Source organism: Scyliorhinus torazame, chromosome 25 (genome assembly GCF_047496885.1).
Source record: "Scyliorhinus torazame isolate Kashiwa2021f chromosome 25, sScyTor2.1, whole genome shotgun sequence".
In the NCBI taxonomy this organism is placed as follows: Eukaryota; Metazoa; Chordata; class Chondrichthyes; order Carcharhiniformes; family Scyliorhinidae; genus Scyliorhinus; species Scyliorhinus torazame.
In genome coordinates this window covers 47640377-47664245 of record NC_092731.1, presented here as the reverse complement: position 1 = coordinate 47664245, position 23869 = coordinate 47640377, and the positions used below count along the sequence as shown (strand labels likewise).

The 23869-nt window shown below is 51.6% G+C and overlaps 1 protein-coding gene across 1 annotated transcript in view; it reads right to left on the bottom strand.

The window, feature by feature from the left end:
- The window catches only part of LOC140402258 (integrin alpha-M-like), a 177241-nt gene that overhangs the window by 32033 nt on the left and 121339 nt on the right, over positions 1-23869 (bottom strand). Inside the window, exons 11-12 of the mRNA XM_072489889.1 lie at positions 20611-20700; positions 3675-3788 (exon numbers count right to left, since the gene is read on the bottom strand). Coding sequence (XP_072345990.1) covers positions 3675-3788; positions 20611-20700 — 204 coding nt within the window. The remainder of the gene's footprint in view (positions 1-3674; positions 3789-20610; positions 20701-23869) is intronic.

Below are 23869 nucleotides of genomic sequence, written 5' to 3'. Positions count from 1 at the left end.
AAAGGTAAGGTTTTTAAACTCACTACTCACCTCCCAGAAGGCCCCTGCGCACCGCTGCCGCCGAAATCCAAAGGGCTGCTCCAGTAAAGGTAAGGTTTTTAAACTCACTACTCACCTCCCAGAAGGCCCCTGCGCACCGCTGCCGCCGAAATCCAAAGGGCTGCTCCTGTAAAGGTAAGGTTTTTAAACTCACTACTCACCTCCCAGAAGGCCCCTGCGCACCGCTGCCGCCGAAATCCAAAGGGCTGCTCCTGTAAAGGTAAGGTTTTTAAACTCACTACTCACCTCCCAGAAGGCCCCTGCGCACCGCTGCCGCCGAAATCCAAAGGGCTGCTCCTGTAAAGGTAAGGTTTTTAAACTCACTACTCACCTCCAAGAAGGCCCCTGCGCACCGCTGCCGCCGAAATCCAAAGGGCTGCTCCTGTAAAGGTAAGGTTTTTAAACTCACTACTCACCTCCCAGAAGGCCCCTGCGCACCGCTGCCGCCGAAATCCAAAGGGCTGCTCCTGTAAAGGTAAGGTTTAAAGCTATGTCCCCTCGTGCCAGCCATTTCCATCCGCGGGAGAAGGCTCTCACTGTCCACCCTATCTAACCCCCTCATCATTTTGTATGCATTAAGTCTCCTCTTAACCTTCTTCTCTCCAACGAAAACAACCTCAAGTCCATCAGCCTTTCCTCATAAGATTTTCCCTCCATACCAGGCAACATCCTGGTAAATCTCCTCTGCACCCGCTCCAAAGCCTCCACGTCCTTCCTATAATGCGTTGACCAGAACTGTACGCAATACTCCAAATGCGGCCGTACCAGAGTTTTGTACAGCTGCAACATGACCTCATGACTCCGGAACTCAATCCCTCTACCAATAAAGGCCAACACTCCATAGGCCTTCTTCACAACCCTATCAACCTGGGTGGCAACTTTCAGGGATCTATGTACATGGACACCTAGATCCCTCTGCTCATCCACACTTCCAAGAACTTTACCATTAGCCAAATATTCCGCATTCCTGCTGTTCCTTCCAAAGTGAATCACCTCACACTTCTCTACATTAAATTCCATTTGCCACCTTTCAGCCCAGCTCTGCAGCTTATCTATATCCCTCTGTAACCTGCTACATCCTTCCTCACTGTCGACAACACCACCGACTTTAGTGTCGTCTGCAAATTTACTCACCCACCCTTCTGCGCCTTCCTCTAGGTCATTGATAAAAATGACAAACAGCAACGGCCCCAGAACAGATCCTTGTGGTACGCCACTTGTAACTGAACTCCATTCTGAACATTTCCCATCAACCACCACCCTCTGTCTTCTTTCAGCTAGCCAATTTCTGATCCACATCTCTAAATCTCCCTCAATCCCCAGCCTCCGTATTTTCTGCAATAGCCTACCGTGGGGAACCTTATCAAACGCTTTACTGAAATCCATATACAACACATCAACTGCTCTACCCTCGTCTAACTGTTCAGTCACCTTCTCAAGGAACTCGATAAGGTTTGTGAGGCATGACCTACCCTTCACAAAACCATGCTGACGATCCCTGATCATATTATTCCTATCCAGATGATTATAAATCTTGTCTCTTATAATCCCCTCCAAGACTTTACCCACTACAGACGTGAGGCTCACCGGTCTATCATTGCCGGGGTTGTCTCTGCTCCCCTTTTTGAACAAAGGGACCACATTTGCTATCCTCCAGTCCTCTGGCACTATTCCTTAAGCCAATGATGACATAAAAATCAAAGCAAAAGGTCCAGCAATCTCTTCCCTGGCCTCCCAGAGATTCCTAGGATAAATCCCATCAGGCCCCGGGGACTTATCTATATTCAGCCTGTCCAGAATTGCCAACACCTCTTCCCTACGTACCTCAATGCCATCTATTCTAATAGCCTGGGTCTCAGCATTCTCCTCCACAACATTATCTTTTTCCTGAGTGAATACTGACGAAAAATATTCATTTAGTATCTCGCCCATCTCTTCAGACTCCACACACAACTTCCCATCCCTGTCCTTGACTGGTCCTACTCTTACCCTAGTCATTCGCTTATTCCTGACATACCTATAGAAAGCTTTTGGGTTTTCCTTGATCCTACCTGCCAAATACTTCTCATGTCCCTCCTTGCACGTCTTAGCTCTCTCTTTAGATCCTTCCTCGCTACCTTGTAACTATCCATCGCCCCAACTGAAACTTCACACCTCATCTTCACATAGGCCTCCTTCTTCCTCTTAACAAGAGATTCCACTTCTTTGGTAAACCACGGTTCCCTCGCTCTACGCCTTAGTCCCTGCCTGACCGGTACGTACTTATCAAGAACACGCAGTAGCTGATCCTTGAACAAGCTCCACTTATCCACTGTGCCCATTACTTGCAGCCTACTTCTCCAACCTATCCCCCCCAGGTCACGTCTAATGGCATCATAATTGCCCTTCCCCCAGCTATAACTCTTGCCCTGCGGTGTATACTTATCCCTTTCCATCATTAACGTAAACGTCACCGAATTGTGGTCACTGTCCCCAAAGTGCTCTCCTACCTCCAAATCCAGCACTCCCTCAGTAATGACCCTCTGACAGTGCAGCACTCCCTCAGTACTGACCCTCTGACAGTGCAGCGCTCCCTCAGTACTGACCCTCTGACAGTGCGGCACTCCCTCAGTACTGACCCTCCGACAGTGCAGCACTGCCTCAGAACTGATACACTGACAGTGCAGCACTCCCTCAGTACTGACCCTCTGCCAGTGCAGCACTCCCTCAGTACTGACCCCAAAACAGTGCAGCACTCCCTGAGTATTGACTCTCTGACAGTGTGGCACTCCCTCAGTACTGACCCACTGACAGTCAGCAGTCCCTCAGAACTGACCCCCTCACAGTACAGCTGTCCCTCAGTACTGACCCTCTAACAGTGCAGCACTCCCTCAGTCCCGGCACACAGACAGTCCAGCACTCCCTCAGTACTGACCCTTTGACAGTGCAGCACTCCCTCACTACTGACCCTATGACAGTGCAGCACTCCCTCAGTATGACCCTCTGATAGTACAGCGCACCCTCAGCACTGACCCACTGACAGTGCAGGAGTCCCTCAGAACTGACCCTCTCACAGTACAGCACTCCCTCAGTACTGACCCTCTGACAGTGCGGCTCTCCCTCAGTACTGACCCTTTGACAGTGCGGCACTCCCTCATAACTGAACCTCTGACAGTGCAGTACTCCCTCAGTACTGACCCTCTGCCAGTGCAGCACTCCCTCAGTACTGACCCTCTGCCAGTGCAGCACTCCCTCAGTACTGACCCTCTGACAGTGCGGCACTCCCTCAATACTGAGCCTCTGACAGTGCAGCACTCCCTCAGTACTGACCCTCTGACAGTGCAGCACTCCCTCAGTACTGACCCTCTGACAGTGCGGCACTCCCTCAGTACTGACTCTCTGACAGTGCGGCACTCCCTCAGTACTGACCCTCTGACAGTGCGGCACTCCCTCAGTACTGACCCTATAGCATTGCAGTGCTCCCTCAGTACTGACCCTCTGACAGTGCAGCACTCCCTCAGTACTGACCCTCTGACAGTGCGGCACTCCCTCAGTACTGACTCTCTGACAGTGCGGCACTCCCTCATTACTGACCACGAACAACACAATGCGATGGGGTGATTGCAGACAGTGATGATTTTAGATTAGGTCCATACCTCCGCAATAGCTGACGACATCAACTTCCCTTGGAGACGGAAAATCACTACACCATGGTACTCCAGCACTGCCACCTCGCAAAGCAGCTCCGTGCACAGTGCAATCCCACAGTCCTGGAAAGAAAAGGATGAGATTTCCGAGTTTTTGACAAAATCCTGCATCCTGCAGCAGAGTGTGGGCAGTGCAGACAGAGACAGTAGGGCAGGAGTCACGGCAAACTCTCCATTAAATACATCTTAGAAAGACCTGGAATTGTTCAAGCGAGGCATCATTTCAAAATTTACCCATGACACGAATCTGGGAAATGAAACAGCAGATGATACAAAGATCTGTAGAGGGACAGGTAGTATTGAGGAAGCAAGGGGGCTGCAGACGGATTTGGACAGGCTAGGAGAGTGGGGAATGAAGTGGCAGATGGAACACAATGTGGAAAAGTGTGAGGTTCTGCACTTTGGAAGGAGGAATGGAGGCATAGACTATTTTTTAAATGGGGAAATGCTTCGGGAAGCAGAAGCACAAAGGGACTTGTGAGTCCTTGTTCACGATTCTCTTTAGGTTAATGTGTAGGTTCAGTCGGCAGTTAGGAAGGCAAATGCAATGTTGGCTTTAATGTCGAGAGGGCGAGAATACAAGACCAGGGATGTACTTCTGAGGCTCTGATCAGATCCCATTTGGAGTATTGTGAGCTGTTTTGGGCCCCGTATCTAACGGAGGATGTGCTGGCCTTGGAAACGTGTGGTAGTCACCACTAACTGTATATTAGATGTAGTACGGTAAGGCACTTGTACTAGAGGTACAGGGGTAAATCCCTGCCTGCTGGCCGCCCAGTACACGGGTGAGCTCTGATATTTTTCCCCTTATCCGGCATACGCCCACTTACGCAATGGAGCTCCTGAAAGGACATTACGTTCGGCTGGTTAACAAACTCTACGCCAGGCACTTCCTGTCCACGTGACAGCAACTCCCCGGTGAGTCCCTAGATGATTTCTGGCGTGCCCTGCACATCCTGGCGAGGAACTGTGACTGCCAGGCAGTTTCGGCAGTCGAGCATACAGAGTTTTTAATCAGAGACGCTTTTGTTACGGGCATAGGATCGGCGTACATCTGCCAGCACTTATTGGAAGGGGGTACGCTTGACCTTGCGGTGACCAGGCAGCTCGCAAATTCACTAACAGATGCCTCCCGTTATGTACGCCCCTGACCGCACGACACCCTCGTGGACATCGTGGGCCCCACCAGCTACTGCCCCCTACCCACCCCAAGCTTGTGCGGCAGCCAGCCAACCCCGGGGGGCCCAAATGCTACTTCTGCGGGCAGACCAAACGCTCCTGGCAGCGCTGCCCAGCGCGGAGCGCAACCTGCAAGGGCTGCTTTACGCAAAGGGACATTTTGCTGCTGTGTGCCAGGCCCGGTCGATCGCTGCTGTTTCTAAGCCCAGCGTTTCTACACCCCCCGCGTGCGCCCCGTGGGCGCTGCCATCTTCGGTGCCATTTTGGACGCCGCCTCAGGACCCCTGCTTGTCGGGAACTTTGTCTGGCCGTTCATCGCCTGCCACCACCGCCGACCAGCTCGGGGCCCACCAGCACCAGCCGCAGCTCGCCTCCCCCACGCTCGGCCAGTCCCGGCCTCACAACCGCAACAACTACAGTGAAAATCGACAGGCACAAGACTTCCTGCCTTCTGGACTCCGGGAGCACGGGCAGCTTCATCCACCCCACTACGGTGCTGCTCCCTCGCGGTACACCCCGTTACCCAGAGAATCTCCCTGGCCTCCGGATCCCATTCCGTGGAAATCCGGGGGTACTGCATCGCGACCCTCACCATCCAGGGCGTAGAGTTCAGCAGCTTCCGGCTCTACGTCCTCCCCCACCTCTGCGCTGCCCTGTTGCTTGGCCTGGGCTTCCAGTGCAACCTCCAAAGCTTAACTTTAAAATTTGGCGAACCCCTACCCCCCCATACCGTATGCGGCCTCACAACCCTGAAGGTCGATCCACCTTCCTTGTTTGCAAACCTCACCCCGGATTGCAAACCCGTTGCCACCAGGAGCAGATGGTACATGCCCAGGACAGGACCTTCATCAGGTCAGAGGTCCAGCGGCTGCTGCGGGAAGGGGTCATCGAGGCCAGCAACAGCCCCTGGAGAGCCCGAGTGGTAGTAGTAAAGACTGGGGAGAAACACAGGATGGTCATTGACTACAGTCAGACCATCAATCGGTACACGCAGCTCGACGCGTACCCCCTCCCACGCATATCTGATATGGCCAATCAGATTGCGCAGTACCGGGCCTTCGACAGTAGACCTCAAATCCGCCGACCACCAGCTCCCCATCCGCAAGGCGAACCGCCCGTACACTACGTTTGAAGCAGATGGTCGCCTCTATCATTTCCTTAGGGTTCCCTTCGGCGTCACAAACAGGGTCTCGGTCTTCCAAAATGAGATGGACCGAATGGTTGACTGGTACGGACTGCGAGGCACCTTCCCGTACCTAGACAACGCCACCATCTGCGGCCACGATCGGCAGGACTACGACGCTAACCGTCTCAAATTTCTCCACACCGTCTCACGTGCAATAAGGAGAAATGCGTGTTCCGCACCAACCGCTTAACCATCCTTGGCTATGTTGTAGAAAACGGAGTTCTAGGGCCCGACCCCGACCGCAGGAGCCCCCTCATGGAACTCCCCCTCCCCCACTGCCCGAAGGCCCTCAAATGCTGCCTGGGCTTTTTCTCCTATTATGCCCAGTGGGTCCCTAACTATGTGGACAAGGCCCGCCCACTCATCCACTCCACAGTTTTTTCCCCTGACGGCTCAGGCCCGCCAGGTCCGCCAGGCCTTCAACCGCATCAAGGCCGACATCGCCAAGGCCGCGATGCACGCGGTCGACGAGTCCCTCCCTTTTCAGGTTGAGAGCGATGCATCGGACGTCGCAGGCAGGCCGGTGGCATTCTTTTCCTGCACCCTCCACGCCTCCAAAATTCGGCACTCCTCTGTTGAAAAGGAGGCCCAAGCCATCGTGGAAGCTGTGCGGCACTGGAGGCATTACCTGGCCGGCAGGAGGTTCACTCTCCTCACTGACCAACGGTCGGTTGCCTTCATGTTCAATAACACACAGCGAGGCAAGATCAAAAATGATAAAATCTTAAGGTGGGGGATCAGCTCTCCACCTACAATTACAAGATTTTGTATCGCCCCGGCAAGCTCAACGAGTCCCCCGATGTCCTGCCCCGAGGTACATGTGCCAGCGCACAAGTGGACCAACTCCGGGTCCTACACGATGGTCTCTGTCACCCGGGGGTCATCCGGTTCTTCAACTTCATAAAGTCCCGCAACGTGCCCTACTCCATTGCGGAGGTCAGAGCTGTCACCAGAGACTGCCAGGTCTGTGCGGAGTACAAACTGCCCTTCTACCGGCCGGACCGAGTGCACCTGGTGAAGGCCTCCCGCCCTTTTGAACGTCTCTGCATCGACTTCAAAGGGCCCCTCCCCTCCACCGACCGAAACACGTACTTCCTGAACGTGGTTGATGAGTACTCCCGGTTTCCCTTCGCCATCCCATGCCCCGATATGATGTCTGCCACGGTCATTAAAGCCCTCAACAGCATCTTCGCCCTGTTCGGTTTCCCCGCTTATGTCCACAGCGACCGGGGATCCTCCTTTATGAGCGATGAGCTGCGTCAGTTCCTGCTCAGCAAGGGCATCGCCTCGAGCAGGTCGACCAGCTACAACCACCAGGGAAACGGGCAGCTGGAGAGGGAGAATGGGACGGTCTGTAAGGCCGTCCTGCTGGTCCTACGGTCTAAAAATCTCCTGGCCTCCAGCTGGCAGGAGGTCTTCCCCGATGCGCTCCACTCCATCCGATCGCTACTCTGCACTGCAACTAACGAAACCCCCCATGAACGTCTCCTTGCCATCCCCAGGAAGTCCACCTCCGGTGTTTCGCTCCCAACATGGCTGGCAGCTCCAGGACCCGTCCTCCTCCGCAAACACGTGCGGACCCGTACAATTCCGTAGTAATTGATAGTTCATCAAAAGGGTCCAGGGGAGGTTCACATGATCCCTGGAATGAAGAACTTGTCGTGTGAGGAACGGTTGTGGACTCTGGGTCTGTACTCATTAGAGTTTAGAAGGATGAGGGAGGTCTTATTGAAACTTACAGGATACTGCGAGGCCTGGATAGAGTGGACATGAGAGGATGTTTCCACTTGTAGGAAAAACTAGAACCAGAGGACACCATCTCAGACTAAAGGGACGATCCTTTAAAACCGAGATGAGGAGGAATTTCTTCAGCCAGAGGGTGGTGAATCTGTGGAACTCTTTGCCGCAGAAGGCTGTGGAGGCCAAATCACTGAGTGTCTTTAAGACAGAGTTAGATAGGTTCCTGATTAATAAGGGGATCAGGGGTTATGTGGAGAAGGCAGGAGAATGGGGATGAGAAAATATCAGCCATGATTGAATGGCGGAGCAGAATCAATGGGCCGAGTGGCCTAATTCTGCTCCTATGTCTTATGGACTAAAATTCAGGGAAATCGAGGGAGACAGCAGAAAGACGGCTGAAATTGAAGGAAGGAGAAAGGGATCCAGTTTGAGGTCAGGAATGAGGAGCCAATAAAAACTAACAGGTGCAATTTCCAACTGGAGTGCAGGGAGAACGAGAGCTGGCGGTGTCAGTACATCAGTCCCTGACAGAGACAGGACATGGTGAGGAGATTGTGTCATGTGAGAGCACCTTTAAGACATGGATGTTTAAGCAATGTACCTTTAAGAAAACAGTGATGTCAAAGAGTGGGTGCAGCTGAGCAGATCAGCCATTTTGGAAGTTTCAGTTGGAAAAAGCAGCTTGTGTGTGTCTGTGTGTTTCCAGAGAGCTGCAGTTTGGAGGAAAAGAGCTTGGGAAGTGTCTGTGTTTTGCACTGAGCTGGATTTGCTGTGATGTCTGCCATGAAAGACAATCTCTGGATCATTTGGGTGATTTAAACTCAGAATAGTAAAGCCTTTAACCTGATGTGATTCTGTTTAAAGGTGTTAAGTCTCTTGGACGTTTGATGGAACATTTTAAGGAATTCTTTACAGTTGCAATATTTTCTGAGTTATCTTTGAAGTAAGGGGTGTTAAGAGATCCAATGTTTATTTAAGATGTTAAGTTGAGTTCATGGAATAAACAGTGTTTTGTGTTTAAAAACCCACGTGTCCATAATTGTAATCCCACACCTAGGGAAAAGCCGTGTGCTCGGAAAAGCAACAAATACATTAAAGGGAGAGGTTGGTTGAACTCCATGATACATTTTGGGGTTCTGAAAACGCCTCGCCCAGAACAATTGGGGGCTCGAGGGGGATAAAAGTCTATCTATTGGATTGGCTTTTGTGGACTTAAAGACAGTGAAGGATTGTTGCTTTTCCGATGTGGTATTTTAGTTTAAGTGGGGAGTGTGTTGTGGACAATGGCTCTTTCAGAGTTTTTGGGGGTGGAGACTGTCACACGCAGTACTTTACGGACAGAGACAAAAAGCAGACTGTTGGGTCTGGCAAAAACATTGTAGTGAACATTAGCTGACAAAATGCGAAAAGATGAGGTAATTATGGCGGTGGTTAAGCATTTAAAGTTGTCTGAGATAGAGTTTGACTCATGGGAAATGGCAAAAATTCAGTTGCAAATTAAACAAATGGAACATAAGAAAGATTTAAAGCAGCTTGAATATGAAAGAGAGAGAGCGGAAAAAGAAAGAGAAAGAGATAGAGAGGAAAAAGAAAAGGAGACAGAAGAAAGAAACAAAGAAAGAGATAGAGAGGAAAGGAGAGTCTGAACTTCGGAAAATGGCTCTGAAACATGAAAATCAGTTCAAATTGGCAGACGCAAAGGGACATGTACAGTTGGAGGAGATAGAAGATAGAACATAGAAAATACAGCACAGAACAGGCCCTTCGGCCCACGATGTTGTGCCGAACCTTTGTCCGAGATTAATCATAGATTATCATTGAATTTACAGTGCAGAAGGAGGCCATTCGGCCCTTTGAGTCTGCACCGGGTCCTGGAAAGAGCACCCTACCCAAACTCAACACCTCCACCCAACACCAAGGGCAATTTTGGACACTAAGGGCAATTTATCATGGCCAGTCCACATAACCTGCACATCTTTGGACTGTGGGAGGAAACCGGAGCACCCGGAGGAAACCCACGCAGACACGGGGAGGATGTGCAGACTCTGCACAGACAGTGACCCAAGCCGGAATCGAACCTGAGACCCTGGAGCTGTGAAGCAATTGTGCTATCCACAATGCTACCGTGCTGCCCTCAAGAACAAATAAATCTACACTATATCATTTTCCCGTAATCCATGTACCTATCCAATAGCGGGTTGAAGGTCCCTAATGTTTCCGACTCAACTACTTCCACAGGCAGTGCATTCCATGCCCCCACTACTCACTGGGTAAAGAACCTACCTCTGATATCCCTCCTATTTGGGCAGCACGGTAGCATTGTGGATAGCACAATTGCTTCACAGCTCCAGGGTCCCAAGTTCGATTCCGGTTTGGGTCACTGTCTGTGCGGAGTCTGCACATCCTCCCCGTGTCTGCGTGGACTTCCTCCGGGTGCTCCGGGTTCCTCCCACAGTCCAAAGATGTGCAGGTTAGGTGGATTGGCCATGATAAATTTCCCTTAGTGTCCGAAATTGCCCTTAGTGTTGGGTGGGGTTACTGGGTTATGGGGATAGGGTGTGGAGGTGTTGACCTTGGGTAGGGTGCTCTTTCCAAGAGCTGGTGCGGACTCGATGGGCCGAATGGCCTCCTTCTGCACTGTAAATTCTATGATATCTTCCACCATTCACCTTCAATTTATGTCCCCTTGTAATGGTTTGTTCCACCCGGGGAAAAAGTCTCTGATTGTCTACTCTATCTATTCCCCTGATCATCTTATAAACCTCTATCAAGCCGCCCCCTCATCCTTCTCTGTTCTAACGAGAAAAGGCCTAGCACCCTCAACCTTTCCTCGTAAGATCTACTCTCCATTCCAGGCAACATCCTGGTAAATCTCCTTTGCACCTTTTCCAAAGCTTCCACATCCTTCCTAAACTGATGCGACCAGAACTGTACACAGTACTCCAAATGTGGTCTTACCAAGGTTTTGTACAGCTGCATCATCACCTCACGGCTCTTAAATTCAATCGCTCTGTTAATGAACGCGAGCACACCATAGGCCTTCTTCACAGCTCTATCCACTTGAGTGGCAACTTTCAAAGATGTATGAACATAGATCTCTCTGCTCCTCCACATTGCCAAGAACTCTACCGTTAACCCTGTATTCCGCATTCATATTTGTCCTTCCAAAATGGACAACCTCACACTTTTCAGGGTTAAACTCCATCTGCCACTTCTGAGCCCAGCTCTGCATCCTCTCTATGTCTCTTTGCAGCCGACAACAGCCCTCCTCACTATCCACAACTCCACCAATCTTCAGATCATCTGCAAATTTACTGACCCACCCTTCAACTCCCTCATCCAAGTCATTAATGAAAATCACAAACAGCAGAGGACCCAGAACTGATCCCTGCGGTACGCCACTGGTAACTGGGATCCAGGCTGAATATTTGCCATCCACCCCAACTCTCTGACTTCTATTGGTTAGCCAGTTCGTTATCCAACTGGCCAGATTTCCCACTATCCCATGTCTCCTTACTTTCTGCAGAAGCCTACCATGGGTAACCTTATCAAATGCCTTACTAAAATCCATGTACACTACATCCACTGCTTTACCTTGATCCACATGCTTGGTCACCTCCTCAAAGAATTCAATAAGACTTGTAAGGCAAGACCTACCACTCACAAATCCGTGATGCCTATCCCTAATCAAGCAGTGTCTTTCCAGATGCTCAGAAATCCTATCCTTCAGTACCATTTCCATTACTTTGCCTACCACCGAAGTAAGACTAACTGGCCTGTAATTCCCAGGGTTATCCATAGTCCCTTTTTTGAACAGGGGCATGACATTCGCCACTCTCCAATCCCCTGGTACCACACCTGTTTACAGTGAGGACGAAAAGATCATTGCCAACGGCTCTGCAATTTCATCTCTTACTTCCCATAGAATCCTTGGATATATCCCGTCAGGCCCGGGGGACTTGTCTATCCTCAAGTTTTTCAAAATGCCCAACACATCTTCCTTCCCAACAAGTATTTCCTCGAGCTTACCAGTCTGTTTCACACCGTCCTCTCCAACAATATGGCCCCTCTCATTTGTAAATACAGAAGAAAAGTACTCGTTCAAGACCTCTCCTATCTCTTCAGACTCAATACACAATCTCCCGCGACTGTCCTTGATCGGACCTACCCTCGCTCTAGTCATTCTCATATTTCTCACATATGTGTAAAAGGCCTTGGGGTTTTCCTTGATCCTACCCGCCAAAGATTGTTCATGCCCTCTCTTAGCTCTCCTAATCCCTTTCTTCAGTTCCCTCCTGGCTATCTTGTATCCCTCCAATGCCCTGTCTGAACCTTGTTTCCTCAGCCTTACATAAGTCTCCTTTTTCCTCTTAACAAGACATTCAACCTCTCTTGTCAACCATGGTTCCCTCACTCGACCATCTCTTCCCTGCCTGACAGGGACATACATATCGAGGACACGTAGCACCTGTTCCTTGAACAAGTTCCACATTTCACTTGTGTCCTTCCCTGCCAGCCTATGTTCCCAACTTATGCACTTCAATTCTTGTCTGACAACATCGTATTTACCCTTCCCCCAATTGTAAACCTTGCCCTGTTGCACGCACCTATCCCTCTCCATTACTAAAGTGAAAGTCACAGAATTGTGGTCACTATCTCCAAAATGCTCCCCCACTAACAAATCTATCACTTGCCCTGGTTCATTACCAAGTACTAAATCCAATATTGCCCCTCCTCTGGTCGGACAATCTGCATACTGTGTTAGAAAAGCTTCCTGGACACACTGCACAAACACCACCCCATCCAAACTATTTGATCTGAAGAGTTTCCACTCAATATTTGGGAAGTTAAAGTCACCCATGACTCCTACCCTGTGACTTCTGCACCTTTCCAAAATCTGTTTCCCAATCTGTTCCTCCACATCTCTGCTACTATTGGGGGGCATTTAGAAAACTCCTAACAAGGTGACTGCTCCTTTCCTATTTCTGACTTCAACCCATACTACCTCAGTAGGCTAATACTCCTCGAACTGCCTTTCTGCAGCTGTTATACTATCTCTAATTAACAATGCCACCCCCACCTCTTTTACCACCCTCCCTAATCTTATTGAAACATCTATAACCAGGGATCTCCAACAACCATTTCTGCCCCTCTTCTATCCAAGTTTCACATTGTAACCTCAAGTACCGATCCATGCCTTAAGTTCACCCACCTTATTCCTGATGCTTCTTGCGTTGAAGTATACACACTTCAACCCATCTCTGTGCCTGCAAGTACTCTCCTTTGTCAGTGTTCCCTTCCCCACTGCCTCATTACACGCTTTGGCGTCCTGAATATCGGCTACCTTAGTTGCTGAACCAAATCCGGTTCCCATTCCCCTGCCAAATTAGTTTAAACTCTCCCGTAGAGTACTAGAAAACCTCCATCCCAGGATATTGGTGCCCCTCTGGTTCAGATGCAACCTGTCCTGCTTGTACAGGTCCCACCTTCCCCAGAATGCGCTCCAGTTATCCAAATACCTGAAGCCCTCCCTCCTACACCATTCCTGCAGCCACGTGTTCAACTGCCCTCTCTCCCTATTCCTAGCCTCGCTATCACGTGGCACCGGCAACAAACCAGAGATGACAACTCTGTCTGTCCTGGCTTTTAACTTCCAGCCTAACTCCCTAAACTCGTTTATTACCTCCACACCCCTTTTCCTACCTACGTCGTTGGTACCAATGTGCACCACGACTTCTGGCTGCTCCCTCTCCCCCTTAAGGATCCTGAAGACAAGATCCGAGACATCCCTGGCCCTGGCACCCGGGAGGCAACATACCTTCTGGGAGTCTCGCTCGCGACCACAGAATCTCCTATCTATTCCCCTAACCATTGAATCTCCTACAACTATTGCTTTTCTATTCTCCCCCCTTCCCTTCTGAGCCCCAGAGCCAGACTCAGTGCCAGAGACCTGGCCGCTAGGGCCTTCCCCCGGGAGGTCATCCCCCCCAACAGCATCTAAAACGGTATACTTGTTTTGAAGGGGAACGGCCACGAGGGATCCCTGCACTGTCTGCCTGTTTGTTTTCTTTCCCCTGACTGTAACCCAGCTATTCTTGTCCTGTACCTTGGGTGTGCTTGCCTCCCTGTAACTCTTCTCAATCACCCCCTCTGCCTCCCGGATGATCCAAAGTTCATCCAGCTTCAGCTCCAGTTCCCTAACACGGTCTCTGAGGAGACATTTGGGTGCATTTCCCGCAGGTATAGTCAGCGGGGACACCGGTGGTATCCCTCACCACCCACATCCTACAGGAGGAGCATGCAACTGCCCTAGCCTCCATCCCCTCTTACCTTACAGAATATAGCTGCCCTGTGGACCAACTGGACCTTCGCCCTCCCACTCTGCTCCCAGTCAGCTACACTCTCTATAAACTCCTGGCTCCCTTCACGCTCTTTGAGCAAATGTAGGAAATGAAATGAAAGGAACACTTTACTTCCTCCTCGCCTAACTCCCTCAGTCACCAAACTCTCACTGTAACACTCAAATGCACAAAATTCAGCACACAGTGCAGAGGCGGGCACAATAGCATCATTTAAGATGCATCTAGACAGATATATGAACGGGCGGGGAACAGAGGGAAGTAGATCCTTGGAAAATAGGCGACAGGTTTAGATAAAGGATCTGGATCGGCGCAGGCTGGGAGGGCCGAAGGGCCTGTTCTTGTGCTGTAATTCTCTTTGTTCTTTGAGTTCATTGAATAAATATTGCTTTGTGTTTAAAAACCCACGTGTCCATAATTGTAATCCCACGCCTCGGGAGCAAGCCGGGTGCTCGGAAAAGCAAGAAATCCATTAAAGGGGGAGGTTGGTTGAACTCCATGATGCATTTTGGGGTTCTGAAAACACCTCGCCCATAACAATTGTTAAAGGTGCAAATTCAATCCTTCGATATATTCACAGAGGAATTGGACAGAAACACCAGCAAGCTATTCTGAACCCAATTTGGAAATCCTGCTTCGACACCAGCGGTAGGATTGGGTCCAATCCTGGGCCCCACACGTTCAGAGAGCTTGGAGAGGGAGTGGGCGAGTTTTCCCAGACTGTTCCCGGGGTGAGAGACTTCAGGTTAATACGGGACAGGCTGGAGAATCTAGGAATGTCCTGCTTTGAGCAGGGAAGCTTTAGGGGGAGTTAGCACAATGTTTAGCACTGCTGTCTCACAGTGCCAGGGACACGGGTTAACACTGCTGTCTCACAGTGCCAGGGACCCGGGTTAACACTGCTGTCTCACAGTGCCAGGGACACGGGTTAACACTGCTGTCTCACAGTGCCAGGGACACGGGTTAACATTGCTGTCTCACAGTGCCAGGGACCCGGGTTAACACTGCTGTCTCACAGTGCCAGGGACCCGGGTTAACACTGCTGTCTCACAGTGCCAGGGACACGGGTTAACACTGCTGTCTCACAGTGCCAGGGACACGGGTTAACATTGCTGTCTCACAGTGCCAGGGGCCCGGGTTAACACTGCTGACTCACAGTGCCAGTCATCCGGGTTAACACTGCTGACTCACAGTGCCAGGGACCCGGGATAACACTGCTGTCTCACAGTGCCAGGGACCCGGGTTAACACTGCTGTCGCACAGTGCCAGGGACCCGGGTTAACACTGCTGTCTCACAGTGCCAGGGACACGGGTTAACACTGCTGTCTCACAGTGCCAGGGACACGGGTTAACACTGCTGTCTCACAGTGCCAGGGATCCGGGTTAACTCTGCTGACTCACAGTGCCAGGGACACGGGTTAACACTGCTGTCACACAGTGCCAGGGACCCGGGTTAACACTGCTGTCTCACAGTGCCAGGGACACGGGTTAACACTGCTGTCTCACAGTGCCAGGGACACGGGTTAACACTGCTGTCTCACAGTGCCAGGGATCCGGGTTAAAACTGCTGACTCACAGTGCCAGGGATCCGGGTTAACACTGCTGTCTCACAGTGCCAGGGACACGGGTTAACACTGCTGTCTCACAGTGCCAGGGACACGGGTTAACACTGCTGTCTCACAGTGCCAGGGACTGGGTGGTTAACACTGCTGACTCACAGCGCCAGTAATCTGGGTTAACACTGCTGTCTCACAGTGCCAGGGATACGGGTTAACACTGCTGTCTCACAGTGCCAGGGACCGGGTTAACACTGCTGACTCACAGCGCCAGTAATCCGGGTTAACACTGCTGACTCACAGTGCCAGTGTCCCGGGTTAACACTGCTGTCTCACAGTGCCAGGGACCCGGGTTAACAATGCTGTCTCACAGTGCCAGGGACCGGGTTAACACTGCTGTCTCACAGTGCCAGGGACCCGGGTTAACACTGCTGTCTCACAGTGCCAGGGTCCCGGGTTAACACTGTTGTCTCACAGTGCCATGGACCCGGGTTAACACTGCTGTCTCACATGTGGGGTTACAGGGATGGGGTGAGGGAGTGGGCCTATGTGGGCTGCTTTTTGGAGGGTTGGTGCAGACTTCAAGGGTTGAAAGGCCTTCTGCACTGCAAGAATTAAATGGTTCTATGGGAGATTGTAAAGTAAAGTAACCTTTATTGTCACAAGTAGGCTTCCCCTAACACTGCATTGAAGTTACTGTGAAAAGCCACTAGTCGCCACATTCTGGCGCCTGTTCGGCTACACAGAGGGAGAATTCAGAATGTCCAATTCAGCTAACCGCATGCGGTTCAGGATTAGTGGGAGGAAACCGGAGCACCCAGAGGAAACCCACGCAGTCACGGGGAGAACGTGCAGAGGGAGGGGCGGGGGGGTGATGGTGGGTAACCAGACGGACACAGAGGGGGGGGGGGGTAACCAGACGGACACAGAGGAGGGGGTAACCAGACGGACACAGGGGGGGGGGTCGGTAACCAGACGGACACAGAGGGGGGGGGGGTAACCAGACGGACACAGAGGGGGGGGGGGTAACCAGACGGATACAGGGGGGGGGGGTCGGTAACCAGACGGACACAAGGGGGGGGGGGAGGGTAACCAGATGGATACAGAGGGGGGGGGGGGTAACCAATGGTCACAGAGGGGGGGGTGTAACCAGACGGACACAGACGGGGGCGGGGGGGGGGGGGGGGTAACCAGACGGGCACAGAGGGGGGGGGATAGTGGGTAGAAGGTGAGAGCATTGAGGGAGAACTAGGGAATAGGGCCAGTTTGGCTCTGAGGCAGAGCAGACAGGGAGAAGTTGCCGAAAACAGCGGGACTGGTGGCCTGAAGTGCATATGTTTTAATGCAAGAAGTATTACGGGTGAGGCAGATGAACTTAGAGCTTGGATTAGTACTTGGAACTATGATGTTGTTGCCATTACAGAGACCTGGTTGAGGGAAGGACAGGATTGGCAGCTAAACGTTCCAGGATTTAGATGTTTCAGGCGGGATAGAGGGGGATGTAAAAGGGGAGGCGGAGTTGCGCTACTGGTTAGGGAGAATATCACAGCTGTACTCCGGGAGGACACCTCAGAGGGCAGTGACGCTATATGGGTAGAGATCAGGAATAAGAAGGGTGCAGTCACAATGTTGGGGGTTTACTACAGGCCTCCCAACAGCCAGCGGGAGATAGAGGAGCAGATAGGTAGACAGATGTTGGAAACGAGTAAAAACAACAGGGTTGTGGTAATGGGAGACTTCAACTTCCCCAATATTGACTGGGACTCACTTAGTGCCAGGGCAGAGTTTGTAAGGAGCATCCAGGAGGGCTTCTTAAAACAATATGTAGACAGTCCAACTAGGGAAGGGGCGGTACTGGACCTGGTATTGGGGAATGAGCCCGGCCAGGTGGTAGAAGTTCCAGTAGGGGAACATTTCGGGAACAGTGACCACAATTCAGTAAGTTTTAAAGTGCTGGTGGACAAGGATAAGAGTGGTCCTGGGGTGAATGAGCTAAATTGGGGGAACGCTAATTATAACAATATTAGAACATTACAGCGCAGTACAGGCCCTTCGGCGGGAATATTAGGCGGGAACTGAAGAACCTAGATTGGGGGCGGATGTTTGAGGGTAAATCAACATGACATGTGGGAGGCTTTCAAGTGGCAGTTGAAAGGAATTCAGGACCGGCAGGTCCCTATGCGGCAGAAGGATAAATACGGCAAATTTCGGGAATCTTGGATGACGAGAGATATTGTAGGCCTCGTCAAAAGTAAAAAGGAGGCATTTTTCAGGGCTAAAAGGCTGGGAACAGACGAATCCTGTGTGGAATATAAGGAAAGTAGGAGTCAGGAGGGCTAGAAGGGGGTCACGAAAAGTCATTGGCAAATAGGGTTAAGGAAAATCCCAAGGCTTTTTACACGTACATAAAAAGCAAGAGTAGCCAGGGAAAGAGTTGGCCCACTGAAGGACAGACAAGGGAATCTAGGTGTGGAGCCAGAGGAAATGGGTGAGATACTAAACGAATACTTTGCATCAGAATTCACCAAACAGAAGGAATTGGTGGATTTTGAGTCTGGAGAAGGGTGTGTAGATAGCCTGGGTCACATTGAGATCCAAAAAGACGAGGTGTTGGGCATCTTGAAAAATATTAAGGTAGATAAGTCCCCAGGGCATGATGGGATCTACCACAGAATACTGAAGGAGGCTGGAGAGGAAATTGTTGAGGCCTTGACAGAAATCTTGGATCCTCACTGTCCTCAGGTGATGTCCCGGCGGACAGGAGAATAGCCAATGTTGTTCCTCTGTTTAAGAAGGGTAGCAAGGATAATCCAGGGAACTACAGGCCAGTGAGCCTTACGTCAGTGGTAGGGAAATTACTGGAGAGAATTCTTCGAGACAGGATCTACTCCCATTTGGAAGCAAATGGACGGATTAGCGAGAGACAGCATGGTTTTGTGAAGGGGAGGTCGTGTCTCACTAACTTGATACAGTTTTTCGAAGAGGTCAGAAACATGATTGATGCAGGTAGGGCAGTGGGTGTTATCTATATGGACTTCAGTAAGGCCTTTGACAAGGTCCCTCATGGCAGACTGGTACAAAAGATGAAGTCACACGGGATCAGGGGTGAGTTGGCATGATGGATACAGAACTTGCTCGGTCACAGAGGCAGAGAGTAGCAATGGAAGGGTGCTTTTCTGATTGGAGGGCTGTGACTAGTGGTGTTCTGCAGGGATCAGTGCTGGGACCTTTGCTGTTTGTAGTATATATAAATGATTGGGAGGAAAATGTAACTGGTCTGATTAGTAAGTTTGCAGACGACACAAAGGTTGGTGGATTTGCGGATAGCGATGAGGACTGTCAGAGGATACAGCAGGATTTAGATTGTTTGGAAACTTGGGCGGAGAGATGGCAGATGGAGTTTAATCCAGACAAATATGAGGTAATGTAGTTTGGAAGGTCTAATACTGGTAGGGAATATATAGTGAATGGTAGAACCCTCAAGAGCATTGAAAGTCAAAGAGATCTAGGTGTACAGGTCCACAGGTCACTGAAAGGGGCAACACAGGTGGAGAAGGTAGTCAAGAAGGCATACGGCATGCTTGCCTTCATTGGCCGGGGCACTGAGTATAAGAATTGGCAAGTCATGTTGCAGCTGTATAGAACCTTAGTTAGGCCACACTTGGAGTATAGTGTTCAATTCTGGTCGCCACACTACCAGAAGGATGTGGAGGCTTTCGAGAGGGTGCAGAAGAGATTTACCAGGATGTTGCCTGGTATGGAGGGCATTAGCTATGAGGAGCGGTTAAATAAACTCGGTTTGTTCTCACTGGAACGACGGAGGTTGAGGGGCGACCTGATAGAGGTCTACAAAATTATGAGGGGCATAGACAGAGTGGATAGTCAGAGGCTTTTCCCCAGGGTAGAGGGGTAAATTACTAGGGGGCATAGGTTTAAGGTGCGAGGGGCAAGGTTTAGAGGAGATGTAGGAGGCAAGTATTTTACACAGAGGGTAGTGGGTGCCTGGAACTCTCTGCCGGAGGAGGTGGTGGAAGCAGGGACGATAGTGACATTTAAGGGGCATCTTGACAAATACATGAATAGGATGGGAATAGAGGGATACGGACCCAGGAAGTGTAGAAGATTGTAGTTTAGTCGGGCAGCATGGTCGGCACGGGCTTGGAGGGCCGAATGGCCTGTTCCTGGGCTGTACTTTTCTTTGTTCTTGTAACCAGACGGACACAGAGGATGGGCGGGGGGGGGGGGGGGTAACCAGGCGGACACAGAGAATGGGCGGGGGGGGTAGCCAGATGGACAGAGGCTGGGGGGGGGGGATGTGAAAAAATGAAAATGAAATGAAAATCGTTTATTGTCACAAGTAGGCTTCAAATGAAGTTACTGTGAAAAGCCCCTAGTTGCCACATTCCGGCGCCTGTTCGGGGAGGCTGTTACGGGTATGTGGGTAACCAGACGGACACAGAGGGGGGGGTGGTGAGGGGGAATATTTTTTGCACAGCGAGGTGTGATCTGCAATGTGCAGCCTGATACCAGCAGGAGCAGATTGAACAGAAACTGTCCAAAGGGGGAATTGTAAAAATGGTGGAAACTGGCGGAGAGCGGGAAAGAGAGGGAGATTGGGATTAGCTGGATAGCTCGAGCAGGGAGCAGCAGAGATACTCTGGGAGACTGGTCTCCTGCAGGTCTGTGGGATTTAGCCGGGATTCTCCAGTGCAAGTTGTGCTTCGCGACGATGAACATGATGCGCCAAATCTCCCATTGACTGCAGCCGGAAGGGAAACTTCCGATCCTGAGAATGGACACAGAATCACACCCTTCATCTTTCTCCAATGTCCGACACCATTGTCGGGTCAGTGAACAGTTATTACCAATCTGATGTAGTCTTGAGCCTCCCTCGCTGTTCCGGACTGCACCGCTGCCAATCGCTGAGCAAGAGGCTGGCAGACTGAACGGTTACCCTGGTGAAAGTGGACACAAAGGAGAGAAGACCAGACATGAGCATCGTCAGTGCCACCTGGCAAATTGCAGTCATGATGACAGGAAACATCTGCCAGTAACGTCCCAATGCCAGTCATTGTGACCAGCTTGTATGTGAACCAACAGTCCCGTTAACCCGCTGTGTCCTTCCCAAAACCAACACCAACTCGCCATATTCAAAACCCTGGAAATTAAAAATCCCAACCCCGTCTCCAACATCCTGCCAGCGTCATTACCTCCTCCAGAACCTACACCCTCCCTATCTCTGTAACCTCCTCCAACCCCCTACACCCTCCCCATCTCTGTAACCTCCTCCAGCCCCCGACACCCTCCCCATCTCTGTAACCTCCTCCAGCCCCCGACACCCTCCCCATCTCTGTAACCTCCTCCAGCCCCCGACACCCTCCCCATCTCTGTAACCTCCTCCAGCCCCCGACACCCTCCCCATCTCTGTAACCTCCTCCAGAACCTACACCCCTCCCTATCTCTGTAACCTCCTCCAACCCCCTACAACCCTCCCTATCTCTGTAACCTCCTCCAGCCCCCGACACCCTCCCCATCTCTGTAACCTCCTCCAGCCCCCTACACCCCTCCCTATCTCTGTAACCTCCTCCAGCCCCTACACCCCTCCCTATCTCTGTAACCTCCTCCAGGCCCAACACCTCTCCCTATCTCTGTAACCTCCTCCAGCCCCCGACACCCTCCCCATCTCTGTAACCTCCTCCAGCCCCCTACAACCCTCCCTATCTCTGTAACCTCCTCCAGAACCTACACCCCTCCCTATCTCTGTAACCTCCTCCAACCCCCTACACCCTCCCTATCTCTGTAACCTCCTCCAGCCCCCTACACCCTCCCCATCTCTGTAACCTCCTCCAGCCTTTACAACCCTCCCCATCTCTGTAACCTCCTCCAGCCCCGACAACCCTCCCTATCTCTGTAAGTACCTCCAGCGCCCAACAACCCTCCGTATCTCTTTAACCTCCTCCAGGCTGGAGAACCATCCCCATCTCTCGAACCTCCTCCAGCCCCTACACCCCTCCCTATCTCTGTATCCCCGACAAACCTCCCTATCTCTGTAACCTCGTCCAGCCCCTACACCCCTCCCTATCTCTCTAAACTCCTCCAGCCCCTACAACCCTCCCCATCTCTCTAACCTCCTCCATCCCCGACAACCCGCCCTATCTCTCTAAACACCTCCAGACCCTACAACCATCCCTTTCTCTGTCATCTCTTCCAGATCCTACATACCTCCCTATTTCTCTAAACTCCTCCAGCCCCTACACCCCTCCATATCTCGGTAACCTCCTCCAGCTCCTACAACCCTCCCTATCTCTCTAACCTCCTCCAACCTCGACAACCCACCCTATCTCTCTAACCTCCTCCAGCCCCGACAACCCTCCCTATCTCCCTAACCTCCTCCAGTCACCTACAACCCTCCATATATCGGAAACCTCCTCCAGCTCCTACAACCCTCCCTATCTCTCCAACCTCCTCCAGCCACGACTACCTTCCCTATCTCTCTAACCTCCTCCAGCCCCTAGACCCCTCCCTATCTCTCTAAACTCCTCCAGACCCTGCACCCCTCACTATCTCTCTAACCTCCTCCAGCCCCAAGAGCCCTCCCTACGTCTCGAACCTCCTCCAGCCCCGTCAACCCTCCCTATCTCTCTAACCTCCTCCAGCCCCGACAACCCTCCCCATCTCTGTAAACTCCTCCAGCCTCTACACCGTTCCCTATCTCTCTAACAACCTTCAGCCTCGACAACCCTCCCTATCTCTGTAACCTCCTCCAGCCCCTATACCTCTCCCTATCTCTCGAACCCCCTACAACCCTCCCTATTTCTCAAACCTCCTCCAGCCCCTACACCCCTCCCTATCTCTCTAACCTCCTCAAGCCGCGACAACCCTCTCTATCTCTCTAACCACCTCCAGCCCCGACAAACCTCCCTAACTCTATAACCGCCTCAAGTCCCTACAAACCTCCCTATCTCTCTAACCTCCTCCAGCCCCGACAACCCTCCCTATCTCTCTAACCTCCTCCAGCCCCGACAACCCTCCCTATCTCTGTAACCTCCTCCAGCCCCGACAACCCTCCCTATCTCTCTAACCTCCTCCAGTCACCTACAACCCTCCCTATCTCTGTAACCTCCTCCAGCCCCGACAACCCTTCCTATCTCTGAAACGTCCTCCGCTACAAGCCTCCCTACCTCTCGAACCTCCTCCAGACCCTACACCCCTCTCTATCTCTCTAACCTACGACAACCCCGACAACCCTCCCTATCTCTCTAACCTCCTCCAGCTCCTACAACCCTCCATATCTATCCAACCTCCTCCATCCACTGCACCGTTCCCGATCTCTCTAACCTCCTCCAGCCCCGACAAACCTCCCTATCTCTCTAATCCCCCCAGCCCCTACAACCCTCCCTATCTCCCTAACCTCCTCCAGTCACCTACAACCCTCCCCATCTCTGTAACCTCCTCCGCTACAAGCCTCCCTATCTCTTGAACCTCCTCCAGACCCTACACCCCTCCGTATCTCTGTAGCCCCGACAACCCTCCCTATCTCTGTAACCTCGTTGAGCCCCGACAACCCTCTGTATCTCTCTAACCTCCTCCAGCCCCGACTACCTTCCCTATCTCTGTAACTTCCACCAGCCCCTACACCCCTCCATATCTCTGTAACCTCCAGCAGCCCCTGAACCTCTCCCTATCTCTCTAACCTCCTCCAGCCCCAAGAGCCCTCCCTACGTCTCGAACCTCCTCCAGCCCCGTCAACCCTCCCTATCTCTCTAACCACCTTCAGCCTCGACAACCCTCCCTATCTCTGTAACCTCCTCCAGCCCCTATACCTCTCCCTATCTCTCTAACCCCCTACAACCCTCCCTATTTCTCAAACCTCCTCCAGCCCCTACACCCCTCCCTATCTCTCTAACCTCCTCAAGCCACGACAACCCTCTCTATCTCTCTAACCACCACCAGCCCCGACAAACCTCCCTAACTCTATAGCCGCCTCAAGTCCCTACAAACCTCCCTATCTCTCTAACCTCCTCCAGCCCCGACAACCCTCCCTATCTCTGTAACCTCCTCCAGCCCCGACAACCCTCCCTATCTCTCTAACCTCCTCCAGTCACCTACAACCCTGCCTATCTC